We start from the raw sequence: 16,870 nt of genomic DNA on the forward strand, positions 1-16,870 counted from the left end.
TCTTTCTTTCTGAAGCATGGAAGCATATGTTACAGACCCTGGTGAAGGGTCTGTAACATAAATCCTATAAACAGTGGTTGAGGGAGCTGGGTTGTTTAGCCTGGAGAAAAGGAGGTTTCGGAGTGACCTTATCACTCTCTACAACCACCTGTAGCCAGGTGGGGGTCGGGACCTTCTCCCAGGTAACAAGTGATAGGACGAGGGGACACAGCCTCAAACTGCACCAGCAGATGTTCAGGTTGGACATCAGGAGAAATTTCTTCACAGAAAGGGTGACTGGAATGGACTGCCCAGGGACGTGGTGGAGTCCCGGTCCCTGGAGGTGTTTTTTAAGCACTGTACTTAATGCCGCGGTCTAGTTGCCGCGATAGTGTTCGGTCATAGGCTGGACTCGATGATCTCAGAGGTCTTTTCCGACCCAATTTATTCTATTATTCTGTGAATCTTAAATACATGCGCACAAACGAGGCGATCTCTACGGACCGAGCGCCTGTGAAGCGGCACTCCAGGGCCGCGTCCCCTCAGAGCCGCGGCCGCCCGCGCCCAGCAGGGGGCGCTGTGCCCGGCATGGCGGCCGCGCACCGGAAGCGGCAGCCCAGCCCCCCTCCAAGATGGCGGCGCCCAGGCGCGGTGTGGCTGCGGGCAGGATGAAGCGGGGGGCGGCCGCCCGCGCCCGCCGCGGCGGGAAGCTGGACCGGCTGCGGCAGGCCGTGCAGGACTACGTGCAGGCGGCCGGCGGCCAGCCGTCGCTGACCCTGCTCAAAGACTCGGAGAGGTACAATCGCAGGAGCCGCCGGGACGCCAGGAAGGAGAAGCGCAGACTAAAGCGGAGCCGCCGCCGCCGACTACAACGCGGGGAGCTGGTGGAGGCTCCCACCGCCCCGGCCAAGCCCGCTCCAGCCAAGCCCGCTCCGGCCAAGCCGGCCCCAGCCAAACCCGCTTCGGCCAAGCCGGCCCGGGCCAAGCCGGCTCCTGCCGCCCGCCCCGGAGCCCCGGCTTCCCCCGCCGCTGGGAAGCAGCGGCCCAGGCCGGTGTCGGCACCGGCACCGACAGCCCTTGAGGCCCCCTCCGCCGCCGCAGCCACCTCGGCGCGGAAGCGGGCCCTGCTGGAAGCCAACGAGGAGGAGGAGAAGGAGATCCGGCGGCTGGAGCGGCAGCTGGGGCTCGGGAAGCGGCGCAAGAAGCAGGAGGGGCCCGCGGCCGAGCGGCTGCCGCAGAGCTTCGTGCGGGACGGGCTGGGATACGTGCTGGGAGCGCTGGGCACACGGGCCGGGCTCAGCCAGCTCTGCGAGAGCAGCGACGACGAGACCGAGCGGCAGGACACCGAGCCGGGACCGCGGGAGCGCCCGCCGGGGAAGGGGGAAGATGGCGAGGACGAGGAGGATGGCGAGGACGAGGAGGATGGCGAGGACGAGGAGGCTCAGGAAGACGCCTCAGAGCCCTCCGAGGCGGATGACGTGGAAGAACATTGGGAGAGCGAGAGTTCGTCCCCTGAGAACGGCGGTGTGCCAGAGGCCAGCGAGCCCTCGAGCGAGGAGGAGGAGGAGGCAGAGGTAAGATGTTCGCCTCAGCACAAACCTGCTTCCCAAAGCACCTCCTGAGCACAGAGCAGAGTTGCATCGCCGCTGTTAAGCCCAGGTGTTCGCTGTCCACTCGGGCCACGTGGAGCGTTGTCCTGGTTCTAAACAGCCGGGCCCAGCGACGCTGTTGACATTGAGGGGTCTGCCAGGTCCTGGAGACACTTGTCAGACACGGAGGGAGAGTTCGCGAGTTGTGGGGTCCCAGTTGCCGGGGTACCAGTCGTGGGTTTCTCTGAGTCTGGATTGAAGGCGCTTGAGACAGCAGTTCATGTTCAGACTCAAGTGTTTATTATTTCTTATTAGTAAAACAGTCTCATTATTGTGAGTTTGGCAGCTTTTCATCAGAAGGCACAAAATGGTCAACAATCTCTTGTTACAAGGTCTTTTAAGACTAAACTATCCAATTAAGAACTGACACCTAGATTATTTTCCCTTTTAACCCAATAACTGATCCCATAGAGCCAGCAATGTGGACTTTTCTGCCCAATTACAAAATGCCACCCAAACCCATGGAGAAGGAGGAAGAAGAAGAATGAAGAAGAAACCCAGGATGACACCCTGTGCCCTCCATCTTGCTTCCATCCACAATGTACTAAAAATCCCAAAACCTCAATTTCTCACCAAGTGATACACCTACACTACTCTCTATAATCTATTTCACACTTTTGTGGATTCTAGACTATCTTGAAGTCTAGGAAACTTTCTCCATGAATGAGGGTCAAAGTCAGTGCTCCCCTGGGGGTCAGGGTGCCCCAGAGCAGACAGAAAAATATTCCCAGTGCCCTGGGTTTGCACACCAAGTCAGGCTGGTGTCAGAGAATACCCTACAGCACAAGGCATGTGGGAGCTGTGTGACAAATCTGCAAATAAAAGGAGCTGTCCTGGCATTAAAGTGTAGGAATATGATCAACCCTTCTGCAGAGAGAGCTTGTGTTGAACTCACAGAGAGTGGTTACACGCTGAAATGTTACTTTCTGAACAATCTTAGAGGTTCTGCCAGTATTAGGTCTTGTTGAATGGGTGGAGGAGAGGAGGTCATACAGGGCATTTAGCTTTCATGGGCCTAAATAAAACTTGAGTAAAACCAAGTAAGACTTAAGATGCCAGGTTTTAATAACCATAACTTAAAGAAAGTTAGGGAAAAGGGGCTTTGCTGTCATCAAGTTTGTCTTAAAGGGTAACTTTTTTGCCTTTTCTTCATGTTGTTCCTTTGGTGTTGATTATTAGGTGGTAAGATATATCCTTAACTAAAAGTTTGGTACTTTAATCTTAAACAGAAATGTATATTTGTGTTCTAGTGTTTAAGATACTGATCTCATCTGATACCTTGTTTTCTTGTTTTCCTCCTAAGAGTGATAATCACAGTGCTACAAAGTATGTTCCTCCTCAAATAAGGAAAACGCAGGAGACACTAGATGACAAGAAAAGAGAAGAATTGGGAAGACTGAAGAAAATGGTGAATGGCCTCATTAATAGGTAGTGTTATGAGCAAAGTCATTAATCTTTCTGGATCAATGTGACAATGCTCATTATTCAAGCCCAGGTGGCAAGAATGTGACTTTTCTCTTCACAAACTGATTTTAAGTTGGCAATCATGTCTGCTATTGTTAAGAATAATTATCTTTATTGGTATAAATTCTTCAAAGTTAGTCATTATAGATGTTGAAAAATCTAGAAAATAAATTTAAGACTGGGCTGGATTCCACACAGCAGTTCCCTGCAAGTGCTAGGTATAATTCACTGTCAGTTGGAGTATGCTTATTTAAAAAAAAAACTCAGAAGAAAACAGGTTTTGGTTTGTTTTGGGTTTTTTTAATAAATTAAATTTCTCCAACACTACAACTGAAGAGGAGCAAGCCTTCCTAGGTTAAAGTACTGCAGAATAGTAAAAGTAATTAATATTTATTTCAATTTTTAGAGTTTTTTTTAAATCAGAAATCTATTGGCAATTTTCATCTGTTACCTGTAAAACATAGACTAGAGTTTGTTCAGACATTTGAAAGTTGATATACCATATATGTTAAAGTATTCATTATTTTCATACTTAATTTCTTCAAAGACTGTGATGTGCCCCAGTTAAAACTGCTAAAACCACTCTCTTCTTGTAATAAATCTGTTCAGTAAGCAGATTGACAGTGCTTTGTAAATCCTGTTGTTAACACGTTTTTACATGTATTTTTTTTAACTACACTAGAATTAAATGTACTATACTTTTTTAGTTTAGTAAACACAGAAAAATACAAAAGATTCCTTCCAGTCATCTTATCAATCTTCAATCTTTTCTTCTGAAGTCAAACTAGTTTCTCTAAAAAGAATAGCTGTTTGTTGGGTGAACTCAAAATTGTGGAACCATGTAAGGAGCAGAAAGAGTGAACACTGGATTTTGTTTCTCCATAGGCTGAGTGAACCAAATTTGTCCTCCATCAGTGGACAGATGGAAGAGCTGTACATGGCCAACAGCAGAAAGGACATGAATGACACTCTGACAGACATTCTCATGAATGCCTGTGTCACTGCAGTTGCCATGCCTGCGAGACTCCTGATGGAGCATGTCCTTCTGGTCAGCATCCTTCATCATAATGTAGGAATTGAGGTAATTCTTGTGCTGGGGACAAATTGTGTATAATAATACATATTGTAGAGTGTTTTCCTTGACATTTTGTTTGAATTGCATTGTAATTTTTAACTATGTGGCACTGACAAGCATCTTTAGTTGAGTTTCATCAGTATTTTGTGGCTTATTTGCAAGGCTTCCACAAGTGAAAGGGTCTAAGTCCATTGCTTTATCTGATTTTATCTCCTCCTTGAGTTACCAGTAGTCTGCTATAAACCCATCCTTTTTTCATCACAATCTTTCTGCAACCAGTAGAAAAGTTTCTAACCTTCAAAAGTTTCTAACCTTCAGTTTCTCTTCCCTTTAGTTACACTAATCTGTTTCTGTGCTCATGGATACATGAGGATATTGGTTTTGAACTATGTATATCCTGGTAAGAAGAGTGATGCAACTACAGGAATCCTTTTACAATGCTGGATAAACTTATTTTCTAAGCAAATCATGCAAATCATCAGTGGAATTAAGTAGTTATAACATGGAATATTAAAAACTTCAAAAATCATAGCATTTTTTGGAGAGGATTTTGTTTTGTGTTTTTAAACCTGATGAATGAGATAAAATCCCTCTTGCCCAAGCTGATGCTGAAGCTCCTGATGTCAAAGGGAATGTTTTAGCTAATTGCAGTGAAATGTCTGTGAGGAAACAAAGTTGTTTCAGCAGCATATTCCTATTAGATTACTCTTTTTTCTTCCCCCCACATCTCAATGCAAAAGATGTATTAATGCAAGTTTTTCAATTTGTCATACTGTGGACTGAATGCTGGCTCTGAAACCATATTAAATATCAGATGGATGCAATTAAAGCAGCTTTCTCCATGTAGCCTTGGCATTAAACTTTTATTTTGTCTCTCTTTGCTGCTTGAAAGGCAGTTCTGTCTGCAAATACAATGTTTCTGTAAAATAAATGTACAATATCCATTACATGAAAATGTGATAGTACAGCTGCATTGAAGAGTGGGTTGAGCAATGCAGAAGTTGCCCTGTGTTTATAAATTTGTGCACCATTGGATAGTTAACACCCAAGCTGGGTCAGGGCTTGTAATGCAGATCAGTACTGCTACTGGGACTTCTGGTTTTCTTAAGGTCAGCAGATTTTAGAACAATAATAATGGGTGAAGGTCTTACTTAGCAGCAATGTATTCATTACCTCCCTGTGTTTTAGAGCCTGTAGGCTTTCTAATCCCAGCCTTTAGCATCAGTTCTCTCTTCAGAAATAAATATATTCCAAAATTTCTTTTCCCAGCCGTACCACTGACAAACATCTAAGAATTATCCCCACTTCAAAAGCAGCTGCACCTTATGCTCAGCAACTGTGAAAACTTGGTATTTGGGGGATTTTTTTCACAATATTATTTTTTATCCTTCTGTTAAGGATTTTGTTCTGGAATGCCAAACTCAGGAATGTGTTTGCTTTTTGACATGCAGCTTTTCCTGGATGAATGGCTAGCAGTAACAACATGCTAGTCTGACAGCTGGAAAGATGCTAATATGTGTCCATGAATATTATGTAAATAAATGCTGGTGTATGTGTACAGTAGGTTAATAATATTTGTTTTTCTTGCACAGGCTTTAAAAGGCAACTGGATGTCAAATGTGAGGTGTAAATAACATAGACTTCTACAAAAATGTCACACCACTTAAATATTTGTGTATGTAAATGTAGAACATCCCTATTGGTTGAAAGGAGCAACAGTATTCCTTTAAAATTAATAGTGGCAGTGACCCAAAAATGAGTTTTACAGATGTCTGTAAAATCTACTTAGAGTTAACTGCTGGATTTTTTTTCCCCTTAATGGAATTGTTGCCAGGTCGGTGCTCACTTTTTGGAAGCTGTGGTGAAGAAATTTGATGAACTCTGTAAAAGTGATGCTGAAGGGAAGGAATGTGAAAATCTGCTTGCCTTGATTGCTCATCTGTATAACTTCCATGTGGTTCATTGCCTGCTGATTTTTGATATTCTGAAAAAGCTTGTTAGCACTTTCACTGAAAAAGAGATTGAGCTGATTTTGTTTCTTCTGAAAAATGTGGGCTTTTCCTTAAGAAAAGATGATGCATTGGCTTTGAAAGAGCTGATCACTGAAGCCCAGAGGAAAGCAAGCACAGCAGAGAAGAAATTCCAGGATCAGACAAGGGTATGTGTTTGTTCTAAAGATTTCATATTCAAAACAGCCTGTAATAAGTACTTGGATACATAGTTTAATTTACAGAAATGTTTTCTGCTACATTCTGTTCAGGTTCTAAATTACCATTAGTGTGACATTCAGTTATTTGCATTCTTCTTGTCTGTCTTTCTGCATTAGTTCTCAGGACACAGATGCCAAAATGCTCGTGATGGGTGAGACAGGACTGGTTTGTGTCTTATTCAATGGACAGTTTTTCTGTTTCATGATACTTTATACACTTCAATAAATAGGTGTTTAGCAGATGAAGCTTGTACACAAATTACTGTAATAGGGATAAAAGCAAACATGTTGGATTTAAATTTTGGTGTACATTGGCAGCTGAGCTGCTTATTCTCACAGAATAGTAATTTCAAAGTGCACTCTTGTACTTTATTTAATAAACCCAGAGCTTAGAATTGACAGAACTATTTATTTTCCCAACAGGTTCGGTTCATGCTCGAGACCATGCTGGCACTTAGGAACAATGACATGAGGAAGATCCCTGGCTATGATCCTGAGCCAGTTGAAAGACTCCGCAAATTGCAGAGAGCTCTGGTGAGAACTTGCTTGGCTGGTGTAGCCTTGTTATTCTTAATCCAGGAGTAATTATTTGTATTGGATTTCAGTTTTCTTGGGGATTTTTTGTTGGTGTGTTTTTTGGGGTTTTTTTTGACAGAATGGGCACTTTGTCCAGAACAACCCAGTATAAAAGGGATGAAAGTAATTTATCAGTGCAGGATGTGCATATCAGGTTAAGATGCCAGGCAAAAACAAGCTAGGTAACCTAGTTCTGTAGGATTTCCTCTCTTAAAATTTTTGCAGTCCTTCTGATGCACTTCTAGACTCTGTTGTTGAAAATTCTTATTTTGTTCAGAGTTTAAAATTTTTGTTATTTGAGCTGTACAACACATAAGGCAGTTTGTTGTGTCATTATTTGTTGTCACAAGTGTTCAAAAGGGAAATCATGACCAGATTGTAGGATGCTGCAATGTCAGCATCCTCTGAATTCTAATCAGACTTTGTGATTGGAAGATGTCTACTTTTTAGATTAGTATCTCTTTTTTCAAATAAAAAGCCCAAGAACTTCTGCATATAGATTTATGCAACTTCATGCATTTAAAAAATTACATCATATGGGAAACTTGTAAATTCTTTTTAGGTTGCTGATTGAAACAAAGGTTGAGGGAGGAAGATATGAATTTATATATTTAAAGTGTTTGTTTAAAAATAATTTTAAGTAAGTAAAGTACTTGTTTTCTGGAAGAAGAGAGAAAAAAGTTTCAAATAAAAGCTTTTGTGCTGGTTTTTACTTTTGTTTTGTTATTCAAGGTTCACAGCAGTGGTTCAGGAAAAGACACCCAGCTCCGCGTGTCCCTGGAGTCTCTGCTCAGCGCTGACCAGGTCGGTCGCTGGTGGATCGTGGGCTCATCCTGGAGTGGAGCACCAATGATCAGTGATACCAAAAGCCAGGCTCAGCAAAAGCTGCACGTAGGAAAGGTAAATCCAAATTAAAAGTCTAAGTGTTTGTGATCTCTTGAAGATTTGTCAGTAAGTTCGTTTCAGAGCCCACCAAAAAAACCTTCATATGCTCTTGTAAGATCAAGCTTTTGGATTGTAAATTCTGCTCTCAGTTTTTTTAAAACATTGTGTTCATGTGCTTCATAGTAGCTGTTACTACAAATATGGTATAGCTTGTTTTTTCTTACCCTGTGGAATTGCTGAGGTGAAAGAGACTTGATTCAACAGTGGGTTTGCTAGTAGGAATTCTAACAGATTGTGGTGTCTCTCTGTGGCATATATCCCAGCTGATTCCAAAAGTAATGTGATGAGATGATCATGGTGAATTACTTACGTTAAAGAAGCATGTCTTAAAATTTAATTGGCACAATTAAAGTAGATTAAAATATATTTCCATAGTTGAAAAAGCTCCTGATGATGCCTGTGCCTCTGGACAAAAGCTCAGGACCTTTGGATTGGTGGTTCATGGTTTACTGGAGAGCTTCACTGATGGTGTTACTTAAGGCTGTACAGAAATAGCTTTTTTAAGGCAAACAGAAATAAAATAGCATGTAACTTTATTTTCAGGTGAGTTCAAAAATAATGGAGCTTGCTCGTAAGCTGAGAATGAACACTGATATCAGGAGAAGTATTTTTTGTGTCTTGATGACAAGTGAAGACTTCATGGATGCCTTTGAAAAACTTCTGAAGTAAGTACAGAAATCAGCTCAGAACTAAAACCAGGTTGTAAATGCTGAATTTCTGGTTTGGGCTTAAGAACATTCAGATGATAATGCAATTTTAAAAGAAGTGCATAGCTAGGGATCCACATAGGGTAAAAGGGCAGGAGAAGGGACCAGAACCCTGGTGTAAGGATTAATGGATGCAAGCAGAACAGACTGGCAGTCAGAGGAAAGGAATAGCCCCTGTTGTTGTCACTCCTGGCTGTAAGTGTGATTTGCAGCATCTTCTGATGTGAGGAGCCTGTGTATCCCAGCAGAGTGGATGGAAGGCTGCTGCAGGCTTGTTTCCTTACAGAGGCAGACCAGAAGCCCCTGCAGAACATCTCTTGGGTTTTTTGCTGGATTGCTGTGATTTCTGTGCCACTGCCACTTCTTTGACTTCTTGCCACCTTGTTAAGCCATCTCTGCCCATGCTTGCATGAGCTGGTAGTGCTCTAGCACCTCCACTTCTCTCTTGCAAAATTTATTAGCTTTGGGATTGCTTCACATGAAGACCAGTTCCCTTGCCCCTTGACAAGCAGCTCTTCAGAAGATCAGGGAAGAGCTCAAACTAAGCTATTCCTTGTGTTTGTCAGAATATTGTTTTAAGTCTGTAGGAACTGGGAGGGGAGAGATCAGGTCTGAACTTTTCTGTCTCAGCCTTGTAACTCAAGGGTATTGTCTTACCAGCATGGTATGCAATTATTTAATTTGCTTACCAAACCAAAACAGACTTTGTAATAAAGTCAACTAATATTTGATTAAATGCCACTTTTGCAAAACACAGCTTGGATTTGAGACTGTGATGGAGTCATTCCAGTATCTTAATATGGCCTGTTCAATTAAAAGAAATTAGCTGCTGCTGCAGCTCTTGCCAAGACGTGGCAGCTCAATTTGCAAATTGGACTTGACTCTCATCTGTGCTATTTTAGCTAGTACACAAATCTGAATACATACAGGCTTGGCAGAAAATCTCTCTGCAGGCTGCCTGGTGTGTGTTGGTGCTGATGTTTATACAGCAAACTCACAGAGAGGAATTCTTAAATCTACCCACATCTGGCAGAGTATAATGGAAAGTACACATAATTGTCAGTGAAGGAATTAGCTTCAGTGTGAACATGTGCTCCAGAGTGTATGGGAATTTGTATTTGTATGTTTGATGTCTCATGAGGAAGAGCATATAAATAAATACTTGAACTGCTCTTGTTGATTCATCTGCAGCTAGTTCTGTGGCAGAGTTGAGGTGTGGTTAAAGGATAATTTAAACTATTTGAAATCTAGGCTGCTATAGGTTTTCTAGTCCATTTCCTCCTTACTGCAGATGAAAGTATTAGTTTGAAGCCAGAACAGCTCCCTGAAGTGGTTCAGTGGTTGCAGAGGTGTCAGTGGAGAGGGTTGGGGACATCACTGGTTACAATGAGGAGAGAGTGAGACTGGATGCTCTTCATCAGCTGAAAGGCCACACCTTCTTCACAAACCACAGTTTCACTCAGGAGAGAGAATGAATGCTGCTTAAGTTTGATGGAGAGGCAATTTTTGAAGTTATTTTGTAGAAGAATAAAGAATTTGAGAAACTTCACATCTCAGAAAATACTGAGCCACTCATGAAAGGCTCAGCTATCCTATTGGAGTGAGATGTGTCATTCAGGATAACTTTGTGTCAGCAAATTTTTCCTTACAAAATTATTCTCAATTTCTTGCTAAATACTACCAAAGTGAGTGTATCTACTAATATAATTTGAACTGACTTAAAAGGGGATTTAAGAGTTCCTATTTTTGACCTGAAAGCAATGATAGTCTTGGGCTTCAGCTGATGATAACTAACCTACTTGGAGGCAGGCTTCTGCTGGTGACAACCTGCTTCAGAGGCAGTTATCCCATTTACAGCAGGATCAAGATATAGAAGTCCATGGGAATACTGTAACTCATGAATAATTGAATCAGTGAGGTGGTTTCACATTCTTTATCAAAGAATATCAGGCTTATGAAATCTACACAGGTTTAGCTCATCAGTGAAAGACAGTCCAGACTCTTAAATTTTAGGTGTTTAGGAGTTCTAGTTCTGTGAAGAAGTGAAGGTAGGAAGAAAATTGAATATCCAAGTGTTGTCACTTGCTTACAACTCTGGCAACATGAGTATTTCCTAAACAAGCAAGTCATGACAGGAGTAATGAGGAACAAATGAAAGGAGAGTGTGCCAAACTAGGGATTGCAGTGTAACTTCCCAAGTCATCTATTAAATGCAAATCTGATGGCTGAAAACCTGTATATTTGTAGAAAAAACCTTTTGTTGCTCTGAAATCAGATGGAGCTTGGCTGATGGGAGAGCAGGTGGGTTATGACACAGACACAGCACTTCCAGTACTGACCTCTTTTGGAAGAGCAGACTTCTCAATTTTTACTGCTCATCAGCCTAGAAATCATCCTAGATTTTCCCTCTGTAAAATTTAAATTCTAGGGAATTTGGGCTCAACAGCAGAGTTTTCTCTGTTAATCTGGGGTGTCTGTGGTCACATGCAATGCAGATGTCTGGAGGTGTGTACAAAGGAGGGATATTGGCATCAAGTAATGACCAACTACCCTACAGACAGCGAGGCAAGTTCCAGTGGAGTCAAACTTGGTTAGAAAGTATTCTTGAGTTGTACAAATGCCCTGTGAAACTTGAACTTGAAGCAATGAGAAGAATTTTGTTTGATATTTTTCAAATTCTAATTTGATGCATTTTTCATTTTAATTGGTTTTCATGCTGCCAAGCGTTTGGCAGCATTAGGAGGTTAAATCACAGACCAGGTGCATTGTGAGTTAGTCACCATTCCATGCCAGAGTGTCTCAGCTCTCTTTTACACTGGTCAGCTGTTGGAATGGAAAGGCTGCTCAGTCCTTGGCCTTCGTGCTGAAGAAGCCAACATAAGATGGAGAGATAGATAGATAGACAGACAGATAGATACTGTTTTCTCCAGGCTTTTTTTTTTAAGGTTTTTTGTAATCACTGACTGTATCCTCTTAGGTTACTATCAAACAAAAATGAATTTTATGTATCAGGTAGCATGGATTTGACCCAGAGATTAAAAAATTCATGTCACCAAGTAAAAAAGCCATCTAAGAATATTTTCTTATCCCTACTAAGTCAAGGACCCTAGAAATGTTTCTCCAAATAGGCTTGCAATGATCCAGAGGCTGATTTTCCTCCCATGACCATAAGTACAAGCATGAGATTATCACAACAAGAACCCTACAGCTCTTGTTTCACTCTTTAGCCTTTGTTTCACAGTTTAACCCTTGCAGTGGTACCTGTGGGTTCAGTGCTACGTCTGGTACCTCTGTGCCCTCTCTTCTGTTCATGGAGAGCTGCAAATATGGAGTGGGATCCCTTTCCTTCCCTGGGCAATGATAATACTTCTGTCATTCCACTTCTGTTTCTTGAGGTCTTGCTTTTGCATCTCCTCCTTCAACAGCCATAATGCTTCAGCATTTCCACAGAGTTATACCAGGATACTTGTTTAGCCAACAAGTTGGTGTCCATTAGGAGTTTTAAAGACTTGGTACTTTGTAACAAGCAAAATTAAGGTGATGTTTGGACAGGTTTTAAAATATGACTCTCAGATGTTGACTGTAGCTCTTACTTTGTGTCAGCAAGTTTTTCCTTACAAAATGATTCTCAATTTCTTGCTAAATTTCAGGCTTGGACTGAAAGATCAGCAGGAGAGAGAAATAGTTCATGTCATCCTTTACTGCTGCTTACAGGAGAAGACATTCAACCCCTTCTATGCATTTTTGGCTAACAAGTTTTGTGGACATGAAAGACGATTTCAGGTAAAGACAAATCTGTTGCTTCATTGGTTTTGTGTCATGACAGTGGTTAGGAACAGATTTACTGAATACCTGAGAGTGGTGTGTGCCTGTTAGGATCTTGATCCCAAGGAAAAAATCTGCTGGTATGGCTAAGCATTCAGTAAGGCATACTCATGGTCAGATCTGAATAGGAAATGAAATGCTGAATGTTTTATTTCTTCTGGTTTATGCATTTTAAAATAATTGGAACAGTCTGATCAAGCATTTGTTAATTAAAGGAGGGCTTATAAAGAATACTAGGTCAAAAGGTTTGTTGTGTTGTTACTCAATTAAACAGCCACTTGATTTGTAGGATTATTTTTTTACCTTTGACCCCTAGGTGACATTTCAGTTTAGTATTTGGGACAAAATCAGAGACTTGGAAAATCTGTCAGCTGCTGCCATCTCCAACTTGGTTTCACTGCTGGCTCACTTAATAAGGACAAAATCACTGCCACTTTCAGTTCTCAAGGTTGGTGTGTTTTCTTTTCAAATCCTTCTGTGTTTCCCTGCATTTGCTAGTTCTGTGGAAGGCATATTTTCTCTGTTACTTGTCTGGTACTTCAGCTGATTATGCTAAGACAAACTTGTTTTAAAATTACCAAATTGTTCCAATTGATTATGGTAATGCTGTCATTTGGGGAAGGGAACCTGTGGTGATCCAGGCATAGAGAAAGTCTACATTTCTTTATTTAGAGCAGTTGTGAGATTATTTCCTTTAGCATATCCAGGGTTGGAGCTGAGGCCCCTTCATTAGCAGGCTTTGCCAGTAGTTTTTGTGCTATGGTTTTTAGCTGATGTTGTTTTTATTAGACAAGAAAGTGCTGAGTAGATTTCTTGGATTTCAGAATGGGTAGTCCACAGAATTCTATTAGAAGAGTAACTGGAATGTATTAAACAGGCAATTAAATGGATTGTGCCAGGTACTTACAAAGTATTTATCTAATTGAGAAAGGACATCTGGTATTCTGGTACCAGGAGCCTTCTATTCCTTAGAAGGTTCTTTGCTTTCATTATTGATTGGCTTTTGGAGGCAGCCTTCTCAGGTAATTATTCTGTACTAAACTCAAGGCTCAATACATGTAGAGGCCAGTTGGTGTGCTTAAAGTTCTTCATTTAGGAGAGAAGACCAGCTGCTTGAAATACTTGAATTAATCTAATTATCCCTCTCTGTCTGCCAGGTAATTGAATTCAGTGAACTGGACAAACCCAAAGTCCGTTTCTTGCGACAGGTATTAAGCACACTGTTAACCAAAGCAGATGAGGAAGAAATTACTGACATTTTTATGAGGTAAGTGAGAACCCTTGTTGAGTAGTAATTAAGAAGATAAGAAGTTTGCCTATTTTATTTGGAATTGCACTGTGCCTTTTCCACACATCAGCTCTCCATCCCTTAAAATGTGAGCTCTTCCGACTGAGTGGGGCCAGTGTGTCCTGTGTGTTGGTACAGGCTCTGATAGAGATGTAACTGTAATGCAAAGTAAGGCTTCCAGATATTCTCTGGATCATTTTGGTCCTAGGATTTTCATGAGCAGAGCTCTGTAATTCCCTGTTTCCCTTATTGCTGTACCACCTTTGTGCAGTGGGATTCACTGTGCCAGCTGTCATTGTAGGATGTATCTTAAAAAGGAAAAAGAAAGTGATACTAAAGAGGCAAATGTTTGGGGTATTTTTAATGGGTTTTTTATCAATGTTCTCTGAAAAATCTTATTTTTGATACGGGACAGGGTTGCCTGGAGGGGCTGGGAAATTTCCATCCTTAGAGATGCTTGAGTGGATAAGTCTTGCGATATCACATAAAGTTTGAAAAAATCAGGTGGTGATGTTTCAGCTGTCATGTAACAGCACAAGGAGGCTTGAACATGGAGTTTGCCTTGTTCTTTGCTGTAATGTAATTGTTTACATAAAGCAAGCCTTAGGCTGCAATATTCCATTTTATTGTTGAGGCCAGTTATATGTCGAGTGTTTGGGCTGCTTGCCAAACCAAGGTAGACTAGGTAATTTGAAAGCTTCTTCAATAAAACTTCTTTTATAGGCTAGATTTTTTTTCTGCAGCTCTATTTGAAGAGGATGATAAAAGGAAGAAACTTGTGAAATGGGAGAAGACTAAATGATGTTTTTGATCTGTATCTTTACAGGATATCTGACAACCCCAAACTGCAAATGCTGCGGGAAGGCTTGAAACTCTTCCTCACCCACTTCTTACTGAAACATGCCCAAGCCCAAAAGAGTGCTGAAGAAGCTAGCTTGTTAAAAGAGAGAGTGGAACTAGCAACCAAGGCTTTAGAGGCAAAAGAACCCAAATTGAAGCTGTAGTTATGTTTTTTTCTAATAAAACATACAGAAAAACCAAGCTGGGGTCTTTCAGACCTAAATAATTGAGAATGAGGAGAGCTGTTTTACTCTAAAGAATCCATTTTCTTTATGTAAGCAGTTACTTCACTCTATGTGCTAGCTAGAGGCTTCATTGAAGGGGATACAAGGCCTTTTTGAAGAAGATGTCATTTTGTCATGTCCCTTTTTGAGACAAGTGCTTCATGTTGGTAGCTGGTATCTGAGAAGAGGGTGAATTTCTCTTCTGTGGTACTTTGTCAGCAGTGGTGTTCTGCATTGCATATTCCAACCTTTCATTTAAAGTAATAAAAGAAGCAGCCTTAACTAAAGGCTTTTGATAAGGAACCCTGGTACTCACCTGTAGAATGGGGCCACTAGATGGCACAAGCGCTGGTGAGTCGGTTGGGGAAGAAATCGACTTTTTTCTTGAAGTGTTGGAAATTATTTGCTAATTCTGTGAATTGATTCCCTGACTGTAGGTCAGGAAAAGATCTTCAGTTGGATTCAAAGCTGTAGCAAAGGAACTTGAAGATCTGTCTTTGCCCAATTATATTGGGTTTAGAGATCACAGCATACTTTTATGGCTTTTTTAGCCTGTTTTTCACAGCTTTAGAATTGGAGTTGCCAAGTCACTTGCGTTAATCAGATTTTTCTAGACATAAACAGTATCATCAATATGAGTCTTAAGAAGATAATACCTCCCTTAAGAGTTTGCTCACATTTTTCATTTGGATGCTTTAAAAAAATAGGCACATTTCTTTCTGTAACACTCTATAAAATGGTTTGTTTCTTTTGTCACCTTACCACTACACATTAAACTGCCATTTTTCTAAATGCTTTGGTGTTTGTGTTAGCTTTACTCTGGCTGTCCTGCCAGGAAGGGAATGACCTTAAATTGGGTGGAGAAGTATTTTCTTGTCTGGAATGTGCATCTGTGATCTACCTGTGTTGGAGTTGTCAGCCCTGTTTCTGTAGCCAGACTTGCCTCTGATGTCCAGTGGGCCATTTACTTATGATGTCTCCCAATTTGCTTTTGATACCAACTGGTCTTTGCCTGTTGGGAAAATTTATTTTTTAATCAAATAGTTAAATGTAGTAAATTCTGCTTACTCAGGTGTACTGTTTCTAGGTACAGAAATGCTTCCCCCAGCAGCCAGGGAGCTGTTTGGTTTTTTCTCACCTTTCCTCTGAGAGGATAAGGCAAGCTTAAGAGAAAGAAAGTGTTCTGGGAGCAGAGACTTGCTTTCAAAATCCTGGGTCACACTAGCAAAGTAACAGAAGAGATTTTTATCAGAAAAACAAAGCAAGATGCTTTTTTTTCAGCCTGTTTTTTTCAGCCTGGTTCATACCACTGGCAGCTTTTAAGTGTACAAAACTTAAAAATTCATTGTGATAAAATTAATTCCAATATTTTCTAGAACTCATACCAGTTAACAAAGTGTGGGCAGCAGCAGAATTGATGCTATTTTGGTGTTTACAAAAGTCACAACTTTAGTGGGTGTGTGTAAACATCTCCTCTTACAACCAACCATGCCAAACCTTATACTTAAAGTTTGGAGTATGGACTCAGGAGAAAACCTGTGCAAGCCCCTAGAAATAGCTGCTGTGGAACACATAGGACTCTCTGAGTAAAAATTGTTCCCCCTACACTGCAGCAGCCACTTAATTGCCCTTTTTGCAGGAGTTTAGGTAGACCCAGCATGTCAGCATGTTGGTGGTTTAATAACACACAAATGGAAGCACATTGCTCTAGCAGGGAGGTTGAGGCAGCTGTTCTGCTGGAGATAAATTCTGAATCATCCTCCTTAGCCCAAAGGTGCCAGGCTGCCTGTCCCTGCCTGGTGTGAGGGCTTTGCTTGGTGATGGGAGCTGACCTGCTTTGCTGCTGTGGCAGCACTGCCAAGTGTTTAATGGGTGTGAGCATTCACTTGCTGCAGCTGCCTGAGGTGGTGCAATGCAGGTGTTGCTGTGCAATTAGAGGAGATGGTTTTAACCTTACAGTCAAGAATTACAATTGCTTTTTTTTTTTTCCCCACACTGAGACTTGCATGAATTATTATTTTTCCCAAAGAGCTCATATGTTTTGTTCAAAATTAGTGTTATCAGAGCTATTGTTTTGTTTCTGAAGAAA

At 41.4% G+C, this 16,870-nt stretch overlaps 1 protein-coding gene across 1 annotated transcript; it reads left to right on the forward strand.

Annotated features, from left to right (window-relative positions):
* The first annotated feature begins 615 nt into the window (after positions 1-615).
* On the forward strand, positions 616-15,583 carry NOM1 (nucleolar protein with MIF4G domain 1). Its single transcript, XM_030944112.1, has 11 exons — positions 616-1,553; positions 2,932-3,056; positions 3,978-4,173; positions 6,002-6,325; positions 6,800-6,910; positions 7,685-7,852; positions 8,441-8,562; positions 12,255-12,387; positions 12,746-12,877; positions 13,587-13,696; positions 14,544-15,583. The coding sequence occupies exons 1-11, from the start codon at positions 648-650 to the stop codon at positions 14,719-14,721; spliced, it is 2,505 nt and encodes an 834-aa protein (XP_030799972.1). The 5' UTR covers positions 616-647; the 3' UTR covers positions 14,722-15,583.
* Positions 15,584-16,870: the final 1,287 nt, after the last annotated feature.

The sequence above is a fragment of the Camarhynchus parvulus genome, chromosome 2, assembly GCF_901933205.1.
Source record: "Camarhynchus parvulus chromosome 2, STF_HiC, whole genome shotgun sequence".
NCBI classification, from domain to species: domain Eukaryota; kingdom Metazoa; phylum Chordata; class Aves; order Passeriformes; family Thraupidae; genus Camarhynchus; species Camarhynchus parvulus.

Excerpts from the sequence above, each read along its gene's own strand:
- NOM1 (XM_030944112.1), top strand. The coding sequence starts at position 648 with ATGAAGCGGGGGGCGGCCGCCCGCGCCCGCCGCGGCGGGAAGCTGGAC. Across the intron at positions 7,853-8,440 it reads AAAAGCTGCACGTAGGAAAG|GTGAGTTCAAAAATAATGGA; the intron begins GTAAATCCAAAT and ends CTTTATTTTCAG. Across the intron at positions 12,878-13,586 it reads TGCCACTTTCAGTTCTCAAG|GTAATTGAATTCAGTGAACT; the intron begins GTTGGTGTGTTT and ends TCTGTCTGCCAG.